Below are 12,920 nucleotides of genomic sequence, written 5' to 3' on the forward strand. Positions count from 1 at the left end.
TCCAGTCGGCGTGTGTTGAACCAGCGCCTGATTTTCTCCTCCTGTCGCTGGATCCTGGCAATGCGCAGTCGGATCTCGCCGATTAGGAGATGATGGTCGGACGCAATGTCGGCGCTACATTTGTTCCGCACATCAAGAAGGCTCCGTCTCCATTCTCGGTCTTCCAATCACCACGTCATTGTTGCCACAAAACTCTGCAAACAGCTCTCCGTTTTCGCTCATTTCTCCGAGACCATGGCGTCCCATGACGTGCTCATAGTCCGAGTTGTCGGAACCAACCTTCGCGTTAAAGTCGCCCATAAGGATCTTGATATCACCTTTCGGATTCTTGTCCACGACAGCATTCAGTTGACTGTAGAAGTTCTCTTTATCTTGCAATTCGGCAGCATCGATTGGCGCGAACCACTAATTGGATCATGGTGAGGTTTCGAACCCGTGTTCTGAATCTGGCTACAATTATCCTCTCATTAATAGGTTCCCAATTCATGAGCGCAGCGTGGGCGTGAGCGCTGAGCAGTAAACCAACTCGACGGTGGCGAGGAGCGTGTTCACCTCGTAAGCCAGGGTATAGCAGAATTTGATCCGACGTCAATCTGTGTTCTCCAAAGTTCGGCCAACGGACTTCGCTCAGCCCTAGGATCTCAAGCTTCATACGGCATGCCTCATTGACTAGTTGTGCCAGTTTACCCTGCTAGGCTGGGGTTAATACATTCCAAGTCCGAATTCTTGACCGTTGTTTCGCGCTAAAAAGTAGTTGCCGTTGAATCAGTTCGTAATCTTTCATTTTCGGTTTCTGTAACGAAGTCAGAAGGACAACAGTGCCCAGGCTGCACTACCAGCTAAGCACACAACTCTTAGCTGGCGGTCTTTGTCATCGCTTGACCCGTGAAAGCATGAGGTAGGAACTTGTGAGGACCAGAGCTATGTTGGACGCTCTCCTTATCGATTCACCGTTTTGCAGCCCAAAGCAAAGATCGTCTGTATCTACAGTATCACAAGGAAATAGTATTATTATTAATAGCTTTATTAAGGAGATTTTCAGCCCGCGGCTGGTTCATCTCCAGGGAAATAGTAAAAATAATTTGGAAGGTAGGTACTTACCGCTCTTTCCATGCGTTCTCAATCCATTCTACGTAAACGATCACAACAAAACCTAGCGGTAAATTCAGCACAGGTTTTATTGGCCCTAGTCTTCCTTATCCACTAAAGTTCTTCGGTAGGTAAGAAACATAATCTACTTCAAGTTTAAATCTGAGTTTGCCTTCCTAAGTATTGGAATAATAATGCAATGTCCCTTCACGATCATTCCTTATACAGTGCAGCATTCAAGTCCGATCAGTCGAATCTGGGACCTCGCCAACGGCGGGCCCCTCGGATGCGTTGCCTCATAATTTGGGCTTCCGTCTTCTGGCGTCTGGTCTTTGTCACTTCCGGATTGAGAGCCGGTTTTTTCGCCGGAGGAGGGAGAGGTTTATTCTGAAATGAAGGGAATCAGCATATGCAATAAGCATAACTTTTGTCGAGCATCGTACCTGAACCTGAATTTTCGCATTTATTTTGCTCTGTACAGCTCTAAGCTGCTCTTCCAGTTGTCTTGCCTCGTTCAGAAGCTGTTGTTTGGATTCCTGTCTGTGGGATCCATTTCCGTACGGCACGTTGTGGTCGTATCGGCGTTTTTGTGGAACTACCTCCTGCAAATCAGAAACGCAATTGAGTGAGAAAACTGGGGTAAGAGTGAACTCTCCTTTAACTTAATGCAGTTTCAAATCTGAAAATTATGCTCCAATTTGAACCTTTGAAAAATACACAAAAATCACTTGGATGTGGACTTACCCTAGTGTAGTGACGAGCACTCCTTGGAGCACTCGGCTGGGCAGAAGAAGGAACACCTCGAGCTGCATCCTTGTTACTCTTGTTGTACAACCACGGCATTCTCATCTTTGGAATGACTCCGTGCGAAATGAACTTGAGGTACAAAAAGTGCAACCTGGTTCGCATAAATTTCGGATTGTCGGTAATCTGCTTGTTGAGTTCGTCCATGACATCCCCTTCGATGAACCGTTGCTTTTTGATTGGTCCCTTGACGGGTGTCGCCTTAAGTCGGGGATCCTGCATGATAGAACCTTTGCGGTTCGGTTGATGATTCAGTTGGACCACGAAGTGATCGAGGCTTTGCTTGCTGAGGAAAACGACCTGCCCATACTGACGCAGGTAGTCCTCTAGGACGGTTTCCGTTTCCAATTTGTCCTCCGCCACTAAATGCTTGACCTTGAATAATTTGCTGTTACGGCCGGCAGCGAGAGCTTTCATCGCCGTTCGACCATCGTAAACCTTCAATTTATGCCCGTAGAATGTATCCCCATGACACGCATTGATGGCCCGATTGGCGTCCTTCTTATTGATGAAATACACCAACATGTCGAATAGTCCGACACGCATTTGGTACTCCTCGAAGAAGGTATCCTTCAAACGGAAAATCATGAACGACGGCAAGCCCTTCGAGGCGAAATACTTATGCGCGGTGAAGAACACATTGTAGTCGGATTTTGCTCGGGGCACATAGAAGTTACCCAAATATACAGGCCAATATTTTGCAAGCGGAAAGTCCGCCTTGCAGCGGGGATCGATATCCGTTGGTTGCAGTTCGCTTTTGGTGTACGTCCTCGGGGCCATCCTGTGCAAAAGGCATTGAAAATAGTTATTATAAATGGAAATAAAATGCTTGCGTGTCCAACTTCGCTAGTCGAAAATACCGGGTTCCAGCTGGATTGATAATAAAATGTGCCTGTTTCTGCTATTTTATTTAAGGACAAACGTCTTGAAATCCCGCTTCGACAGTGCATCCGAACTTCAGACGCACAAATCTTGAGAAGCAAGCTTCAAACAACAGTGCCTTTTATTATCTATGTATTCTGTTCTTTCTCACTTGTAATACGCTTAAAATATGAAGCTCAGTTGCGCTGGTTTTGTTTCCGAAGAGATTTGTGCGCTCGAAATCGTGAGTAGGTGCCAAAGCCGGTAATTTTGGGATTCTAACAAGTCTGTCCTTAACTAAACAATGATTGCTGGGTAGAGCGAAGCGAAATGACAAATGAAGAGCTAAGTTTACCATTAATTTCAATTTCAATTTCAATTAAATTTATTTTTCTGTAGTCAATAACACTATTTTAAAGAAAGAACTTAACATTAACAATTCAGAGATTTGGATAACCTTACAACTGAGAAACAATTCAATTTCAATAATAGAGACGTATGTACAACATTTAGAAATTGCTAGCTACGAGTAGCTTTTTTAGGGAAAACGAGTTTAAGATTGAAAAAACCCTAGATTTCATGATTCTTAACGCTAATATCACAGATGTTGAAGGTGGAGTGCTTCGATGAGCGGATTTGCGGACATCGCACAGGAAGTCCTAAATGATCTTGTAGCACGTTCGATGCTTGCGTCAATTGTATCGACACCAGCCAGCTTGTGGAGATCATCGGTCGGATACCACGGGTTCAGGTTGTAGACCATCTTGAGCAGCTTGTTCTGCTTCACCTGTAGTCGTTTACGGTGCGATTTGGCGCAGTTGCCCCAAACCGCGGACGCATAGATTAGCATTGGCCGGATGATACACTTGACCACCAACAGCTTGTTCTTCACGCGCAGCTTCGATCGGCGACTCAGCAAAGAGTATCCAGCTTTTTACGCTAGCTTGCCATAAACTTTGAATCACCCCCTTCTGACGTGTCTTGCCGACACTATAATAATTATTATAGTTCGATCAAAGTATGCTTGGTGAAGGTGAAAATAATGTTTGTTGATAATGGAACGTCACACATTTTCATCCATCGTCAAGTCATTTTTTAAATCGATTTTCTATTTTAATTACTAACATTTATAATATTGTAGGTGGCTTTATGAACAGTATACTATAATAGATCTGCTAAAGGACCACAATGGCTAGAATGCAAGAATTCAAGGATGTTATTGAGATGCATTGCCGTCAACCGCTAAATGATTACGTGTGAAGAAAGCCCAGGAATTCTCGGATAACTTCAGGAGGAATTCCCATGAAAATGATGGATGATTTCCCAAGTAGATTTTTAACGAATTTCCGGGAAAATCCTGGAGGATATTTGCGGTGATAGCTTAGAAAAACATCCGGGGAACATTTGGAGGCATTCCCGAGAAGCTCCTGGATGAATGCTCGGAAAACTCTTGGAGGAATTATCGATGGAATCCTCAAAATAATTATCTGAAATATGCCCAAAGGAATTACCAAAAGACTTACTAAAATACCCAAAGATATTTCCGGATTCAAGATCGAATTCATTTAAAAAAAAATACTATAGTAGAAATAAATGTTTGTGTAATTTTTTTTATCGCAAAATACGGTGCAGAGATTACGATTTTCCCTGTTCCAAGAATGGTTGCTCTTCCGATCTTTAAGGGCTGGCGTTTGTCATAGAATGAAAATTCTAGCCCATGTGTTTAATAACGCTGCTCGCTCTGTTGAACATGCCTGCTGTATGCATGCAATTTGCTGGCACAAGCTATGATGAAACAATTCCGATAGAAATCCGATCAGAATTCTGAAACAAATTTGGGTGAAATTGTGGTGATATTACGATGTTGTTTTTAAAGAATTTTAATTGTATTCCTGAAAAATATCGGGTACAGTCTAATTATATTGAGGAGAATTGTCTGCGGATACTGCATGGAATTACAGATAATTTCTTGCCGAATTCTACGGAATTCGGTGGATTTCCAGGGAAACGCCGGTGAAAGTTTCTAATGTTTTCAGGTCTCCAGGAAAGTGCTCCAGGAAAACCCTATTATTACGTTATTGGAGGGTGATCTTGGCGGACAGTAATATATTTATTGTATGATTTTCGTCTCTTTTTGTATTGTTTAGCAGAGCACATTTCCATGAGAATCGAATAGCTTCATAATAATCTGGTGTCTAAAAGTATATAAATGCAGTTAGAAATAAAAAATGTGGGAATATATCTTCAAAGCATTTCTATGCAAAGATACCGTAGATTCAAAACAAAAGCAGTGAAAATTCTTGACAGCTCAATCAACAAATGAAAATTACTGCCTACTAAGATCAAACCATAAAATCTGTCGGCAAGAAATGTCAGAATCAATTCACCCCTCGTCTTTTTATAGCCAGCGTAAAAAGCTGGATAGGGCTTTGGTCGACCGATCCACCTTTCCAGCGATGTAGTTTACGTGCTTATCGAACTTGAGCTTCTGGTCAAAAATCACTCCCAAATACTTTACTTCGTCATCCCACGTAGTTTGCTGGCCGTTGACCATGATTGATCGACGTGGGAGGTGACGAGCGACTCGTCTCCTGGTGAAGTAGATGGACTGTGTTTTCCCCGCGTTGAGCTTGATCCGCCATTTGCGTTGAAATTCCTCAAGGTTGTTCATTGCCGCTTGTAGGTGAGTGACGACGATGTGCGGGTCTTTGTCTGACGCCAGGAAAGCGGTGTCATCCGCAAAAAATGCGTCGACCATCAGTACGTCAGAGGTAAGGACGTTGTAAAGAGCCGGGCTTAGCACTGAACCTTGGGGCACACCAAACGGAATGTTGTGGGCACGGGAGTATTCACCATTTACCGTTACCGAGAAAGATCGGTTCGAAAGGAAGGACTGCACGATCTTAACTAGGTAGAGAGGTAGATTCGAGCGGAAGAGCTTGAAAACCACGGCTTCCTGCCAAACCGAGTCGTAGGCTTTTTCGACATCCAGGAGAACCATACCAGTCGACTTTCCCGTTTGGAACCCGCGCTTCACTTTTTGCGTTATGCGAGCGAGTTGATGCACCGTTGAGTGCCCCGTTTTGAAGCCGAACTGCTCGGGGGGAATGCATTGCACTGTCTCCAGGTGACGGTTCAAACGGGCGAGGATTACCCTTTCGAGCACTTTGCTCAGGCTGCTTAGGAGGCTTATCGGTCGGTAGTTACCTGGATTGGTGATATCCTTGTTCGCTTTCGGGATAGCTATCACGTTGGCGTGTTTCCATCTAATTGGGAAGTAACTCAGGACCAGGCATGCGTTGAATTTTCGTCAGCACCACCAGCCCTTTTCTTGGCAAGCGCTTAAGGCAGATATTCCGAATGCCATCCTGCCCGGAAGATTTCCGATTTTTTAGCGTTCGGATGATTGACTTCACCTCTTTCGGCTTTACCAGAGCAGCGTGAGGCACTGGAGAGCTTGCAGCACGGATCTGGACGAGTGCATTTTCCACTGCAGCCGAAGTTTCAGGATCTCCCGGCTCCTCGTTGTTGTGAGCAGCTGCAAACGCCCTTGCAAGCGCTTCGGATTTCTGTGATGGACTCACAATCAGATTTCCATCGACGTTGAGCGGTGGGCTGTACTTGACCGTATTTCGGAGGCTGCGGGTTAGCTTCCAGAATTTGTTGCTGCCGTTGTCCAGATTTTTCAACATCGAACCGAAGTCCCTGTAGCGGTGTTCTGCGCTTTTAACGCTGATGACGTTATTCAGATGGTTGACCACCGCACCAATCAGTGGATCCCGTCTGCGGATGAACTGCCTTCGGCGCACATTTCTCAGCCGAATCAGAAGTTTCAGCTCGTCGGGGATGTCCTTTTTCTTTGGCAAAATCCTTCGTGTTGGGACAGCTGCTTCCTCAGCCGCCCTGACGATGTCGGTGACTTTGTCGATGGCCTCATCGATTTTCTCCGGACGATCTAGATTGTTCAGCCAACCTGCTGTGAGGTCGATAAGTTTACCATTAAAATAGAATTATTGTATGGCAAAATTTGTTATTAGTTTCTTTGAAATAAGATTTAAAATACCAAAAATTTCTATGACATAACAACTAAAGAATAACTGCTTTTGCCATTGTAATAAAAAAATAATAGCAAAAAGAATATTGAAATAAAAACACATTTTATTATGATGGTAAATTATGTTATTGTTTTGATATTATGGTTGATAGAATGTTTTTTTTTTCCTGTTCGCTGCGACCAGTTTTAGATCTATTGTGACATTACCCGTATCCTTAGTGTAGTGCATGTTGCATTAATCAATTGCCACTAAACAGGTGACCCCTAATTCATGGTGTGATGCGGCTTTATGCTTACCGTGCCTAGCAATGAATAGCTGGGGGGTTTAAAAAAACCTAACAGTATGTTGCCCTTACTACGTTAACCGGAGCAATAGTGCAGTGGACCTTGTGTTTCTCCGAGACAATCAGCTGCCCTTCTTTAGTCTCACTTGAGACTTAATAAGGGCGAAATTATGAAGATGTTGTTAATTAGTTTAAATTTTCACCTATAGGGTTTCGCATTATGCGATTTACACAGTGTATTCTATGTATCCTCGCCTTTGGCGTTTTCCAATTGATACCGATCTGGTTTTGTTGCTGCTGTTCTTTGTTGTGCTGTTGTTGCGAAGAGTTTAATCTTGCCTAGTTTGGGTAGTGGCTACGGTTAGGATAGCTCAGATAAATCTTCAGCATAAACGAACAGCAACAATCAATCTTTGCAGACTTATGCAAAATAGTACAGCCCAAGTGGCCTTGGTCCAAGAACCTTACTTCCGTAAGGGGAATTTCTATCTAGGAAACCTTGTGACCGGGTTCACAGTAAACATGAAATGGCAAACTCGCGTGTCATGCCTCGAGACTGTGTGCTTGTCAACAACGCAATAGTTGCTACACTCATCTCTGAACTAACCACCAGAGATGTATGTGCTATCACAATTGATGTATCTGTTGGAAACCTCAACAGGAAATACGTCTATTGTTCGGTTTATTTACCGCATGACGAACCATCCCCTACGGATGCTTTCAAACACGTCATCGCATACTATACTTCAAAAGGACTTCCGCTTATTGTAGGCAGTGATGCTGATGCTCACCATATCATCTGGGGCAGCTCAGACATTAACTTGAGAGGCTCCAGTTTGATGGAGTACTTAAGTAGTATAGATCTTGCATTACTTAACATAGGCAACCGCCCAACCTTCATGGTATCTGCTAGAGAAGAAGTGTTAGACATAACGCTTTGCTCTAGTAGAATTAGTCACGAGCTGACCAATTGGCATGTGTCAGATGAAGAATCTTTATCTGACCATCGCTACATTTGTTTTGAACATTTAAATGTTACTTCGCAAACATTGCGTTTCAGGAATCTCCGGTGAACAAACTGGGATCTCTTTACCGATTTGGTTGCAGCCAAATTTCATGGATGCTCACCATCAATTGACACTCCAAGTGATTTAGATTATGCCGTTGATACTGATCATGGAAGCTTTTGAAGAAGCACGCCCTCTACGGTCTGTGAAGATCACAAGAGGAACCCCTTGGTGGAACTCTGATCTGGCGAAACTCAGGAAACAATGTAGAAAGCGTTGGAACAGACGACGTTCGGCTGGTTCGGAGGCTTTCAGGTCGGCTCGCAAGGCCTACAGGAAAGCTCTCCGGTCTGCTGAACGATCCGGCTGGCAAAACTTTGTACAAATGTTTCCAGTTTGAGTGAAGTCAGTCGGTTAAACAAAATCCTTGCGAAATCTAAGGATTTCCGAGTGAACGAACTTCGTTTGCCAAATGGCGATCTGACTTCCTCTGATGAGGAAGTTCTGAAATGCTTATTCAGCACACACTTCCCTGGATGTGTGGATATTACATCTTCGATTGAACCTGATGTCTTTGCTTGTAGTTATGATTCCCTGGCCTCAGCTCGGAGTTATTGTAACTATAGAATCGATTCAGTGGGCACTTAATAGCTTTGCTCCTTTCAAATCTCCTGGAGCAGATGGGATTTATCCTATTTTGCTTCAGAAGGGATTAAATTTTGATTATTTCAAACATGTTTTGAAAAAAATACTTGTTTGCCGTTTTGCTACAGGGTATATTCCCAAATCCTGGCGGGATATTATTGTGAAGTTTATTCCGAGAGTGGGTCTTGCGTCGTATGAAGAAGCAGAGTTTCAGATCTATCAGTTTGACCTCTTTTCTTCTGAAATGCTTAGAACGCATTGTGGATCATCACATCCGTGATGTTCATCTGGCCAACGCGCCTCTTCATGTGAACCAACATGCCTATCAATCTGGTAAGTTCACTGTGACTCTTTTACACAAGGTTGTTTACGATATCGAGAAACACGCAGAAAAATAACACATATTAGAATCAAATTTAAAAAGATTTTGTTTCAAAGTCGCGAGGTTTGTTGAATCAAAAAAAATAATTTCTTTGTTTTCAATATTGGAGAATGCATAATGCCAATATGAGCAAGGTGATTCAGTTTTACCTTCATATTTTCAAGAGCAGATCTGGTCGTGAACGATAACTCGCTATCAGTATAGCATATTATAGCAGTATCTGTGTTCGATTCTCGCTCGCCTTTTTTATTTCGTTTCCACTTTAAAACAAAAATATTTTGTTTTTGAATCTAAGTCCATGAATATTTGTTTCAAAAATATATAGTCTTTGAAATTGCAAAATTACTTACTTTCAAAGCAATGATGTAATAGATTCAAAGTCAATAAGTATTTGAAACTACAATCAGCGCCACGGAGGCTTGATTGTTAAAGCAATGAAAAAAATGCTTTGAAACAAATACCAAATGTATTTGAATCAAAGTAAAATGGTATTAAGCCGTGGTTCAATGGTTTATTTTCTTTGATTCAAAGCACTTTATTTTTGAATTTAAAATATTTTTTTCTGCGTGAAGCATTCGCTCAAAAGCAATCCTGCTTGGGTGTTTTCATAGATATCGAGGGTGCCTTTGACAACGTACCTTTCGATGCCATATTGGAAGCCGCACGGTGTCATGGTATATCTCCAATGATTTCCAATTGGATTCACCAAATGCTCAGAAACCGACATCTCTTCTCGACATTGCGTCAAACGGCGATTAGGAAATTGAGTGTTTGTGGATGCCCTCAAGGAGGAGTCTTATCACGGTTTTTGTGAAATCTCGTAGCAGATACGCTATTGAGGCAACTCAATAATAGCGGTTTTCCTAGTTATGGTTTTGCCGACGACTATCTAACATTGTTAGTCGGCATGTGCATTAGCACCTTTTTCGACCTGATACAAAGTGCCCTTCAGGTAGTTGAGGGTTGGTGTCGCCAGTATGGCCTTTCGGATAATCCGAGTAAAACATCTATTGTTCTTTTTACGGAAAGGCGAAACCGTGATGGCGTTCGACCTTTGCGTCTCTTTGATTTTGAAATCGATGTGACTGAACAGCCATCTCCAAAAGATGTGCTTAATAGCGATGTCTGGAGGGTTCTCTTCAACTCCCATGGCAGCGCTCGAAGTTCTCGAAGTTGCCCCACTACACATTCATCTCAAGCAAGACGCACTTTCTTGCACTTACCGCCTATGGGTACTCGGTTTACTAGAGGAAACTCCTGTGAACTGCAGTTCAACACACACCTCGATGTTTCCACTTTTGGCGAATTGGGACAAAGTTGTCCTTGCTCCAAGTGATCTTTCAATTGCTTGTAATTTCCCATATAGGACATTTTCCACGAAATTCCCTTCCCAGGAAGAGTGGACATCTGGATATCTGGAGAGAAGTATTTCAGACGGCATCGTATGTTACACTGATGGCTCCCTTCTCGAAGGTCGAGAAGGTGCTGGTGTTTATTCTCGTGAGCTAAGGCTGCATCAGTCTTACTCACTTGGTAAACACTGCACCGTTTTTCAGGCCGAAATCTTTGCTCTTATGTGCGGAGTGCAATCAGCACTTCAGCAACACGTAATGGGCAAAGTAATATACTTCTGTTCAGATAGCCAGGCTGCTATTAAAGCACTTGCTTCGGCCAACTCCAGGTCGAAGATAGTTATCGCTTGTCGAACTCAAATCGAGGAACTGAATTCAGCAAACGCTGTTCACCTTGTATGGGTACCTGGCCAATCTTCCATCGCTGGAAATGAATTGACTGATGAGTTAGCTCGCACTGGAGCATCACATGACTTCATTGGCCCTGAGCCAGCTATTCCGGTATCCAAGTGTTGGGTAAAGCTTCAGATTGACATCTGGGCCGCCACTCAGCACAAACAATACTGGAATAGTTTGGAATCATGTCGTCAAACAAAATTGTATTGTACTGAGCCATCTCTTGGGGTGGCGAAGTATCTAACAAATCTGTCAAAGCAGAATTGCAGCCTCAAAGCATTGACTGGCCATTGCCGACTCAGCTATCATATGGTGAATATTCAACAAACTGTTCCTTTTTTATGTGGTAGCTGTGAATCCGATTATAGAAATTTGTATCATTAAATCAAATTTTGATATGAATCTGTCCAATTTTCACGCAACTGCATTTCCGAGTACTCGGTAAACATTTATTAAGTGAAACTGACTTCAGAAATATAAATCTTTAGGGTGTTCTGTTGAGCCCATACTATCCACATTGAGGCCATACTGGCCATACTGTTGTTCTGTTGAGACCATATCATCCCGGTCGTTAGGTCGCGTTATTTTTTGCGAAATAACGTCCGAAAGTTGGGAATTGGAGTAACCGTGGTTTAAGGAGTTGAACATATAGATATCGAATAAAGCTCACTGATAGCAATCGTTTTAGCTGTGGTGCAAGGCTATCAAAATATCAAGTATGTGGGATGCCCCGAAAATTGACGACAAAATTCATAACAAACTCACCTATGCACCGGACAATCCCATTGCTTTCCATCGAAATCATACATGTCTTTCGATTTCTCGCCTTCTTCGCCATCAGCGTCCTCCTCTTCACCTTCTCCATCACTCATATCCACCTCGTCCAGCACGACGAAATCATCCAAATCCTCCGGAGGCGATTCAAATTCTTCAGTTTCCTCTTCCACTACTGCCTCTTCCCCGGCTACAGCGGATGGTTCTTCATCTTTCGGTGGATCCGCAGGTTTATCCTCCGTCGTTTCATCGTCTTTAGGCGCGTCCACAGGTTTTTCCTCGGCCGGTTCAACCTCAGTCAGTTCAACTTCAGTCGGTTCAACCTGGGTTTCGGTCCCGTTAGCTCCTCCATTCTCTACCTCCTCAGTTGTCTTACCATTCTCGGAAGCTACCGCTGCTTCATTTTGCTGCTCTTCTTTTGCTGACATTGTGGAGAATCTGCTCAATCGAAAAAATCGACTTTCATTACCATCCCCGGTATCGATCTTCATCACTTACCTATTTACTTTAGCAAACTTTACCTATCTGCCTTCACTTTTACAGTAAAATGTGATAAATTGAGTGGAAAAATGATTTTATAAAATTTTGCGGTCGGCAAACTGGACTGAAAACGCTTTGAAAAGCTTTGACAGCTACCTTGTTTACACGCTTCTCGCGTGCACGATAAATAAAATCTTTGATGTTTGGGTTAAAACCTTTTTGACGATTTGGTCTGATTTGGCTGCGTACAAAAATTAGGGTGTGACACCTTTTGGATAAACGGTTCCATGGGAGCTTGCACAATGACGTCACTTTTTATCTCCTCTTTTCCTCCTTCGGTGTCGGGCCCATACCAAAGTATACATAGCCCTCAAAATAGATCAATTTTGACGTTGTGATATTTGTTAATGAACCCCTAAAGATTGAAATTTAAGGCTTTTTACGGCATCATCAGCATCGGCAGCCATGTTGGATATGTGGCTTGGAATTACAAAGTGATAATTTTCAGCCACGAAAGCGAATTTTCGTATGAAAAATTATCATCCTATATGCTCACTCGCAGAGATTGCGATGATACTTTTTGCGTTAATGCAGAATTACCAGTTTTTTATCACTTCAAAAACGCGAGGCAAACAATCATTGAAAAGCAAAAAGTCAATGATTCGTTTGAATGCTCAGTGATGCATCATGACATCTAGATTGACTGATAAATCGATTACAGCCTGGATTTGCTAGCGTTGGTTGGGTCACGATTGCGCCCCGATTAGCGAATCGTGTTCGTTCGTTGGGGCA

At 42.9% G+C, this 12,920-nt stretch overlaps 1 protein-coding gene across 1 annotated transcript; it reads right to left on the reverse strand.

Annotated features, from left to right (window-relative positions):
• Positions 1-1,154: 1,154 nt before the first annotated feature.
• On the reverse strand, positions 1,155-12,298 carry LOC109403083 (uncharacterized). The gene is made up of 5 exons (XM_029868832.2): positions 12,147-12,298; positions 11,640-12,086; positions 1,834-2,674; positions 1,533-1,691; positions 1,155-1,476 (listed from the first exon to the last, which is right to left on the reverse strand). The coding sequence occupies exons 2-5, from the start codon at positions 12,074-12,076 to the stop codon at positions 1,336-1,338; spliced, it is 1,578 nt and encodes a 525-aa protein (XP_029724692.2). The 5' UTR covers positions 12,077-12,086; positions 12,147-12,298; the 3' UTR covers positions 1,155-1,335.
• Positions 12,299-12,920: the final 622 nt, after the last annotated feature.

This window comes from Aedes albopictus, chromosome 3 (genome assembly GCF_035046485.1).
Source record: "Aedes albopictus strain Foshan chromosome 3, AalbF5, whole genome shotgun sequence".
Classification (NCBI taxonomy): Eukaryota; Metazoa; Arthropoda; class Insecta; order Diptera; family Culicidae; genus Aedes; species Aedes albopictus.

Bases quoted from the DNA above. Each gene is read 5' to 3' on its own strand.
- LOC109403083 (XM_029868832.2), bottom strand. From the start codon at position 12,076: ATGTCAGCAAAAGAAGAGCAGCAAAATGAAGCAGCGGTAGCTTCCGAG. The intron at 2,675-11,639 runs GTGAGTTTGTTA...CCTTTTGCACAG, and splicing joins TGGGATTGTCCGGTGCATAG to GATGGCCCCGAGGACGTACA. The intron at 1,477-1,532 runs GTACGATGCTCG...CCTTCATTTCAG, and splicing joins ATGCGAAAATTCAGGTTCAG to AATAAACCTCTCCCTCCTCC.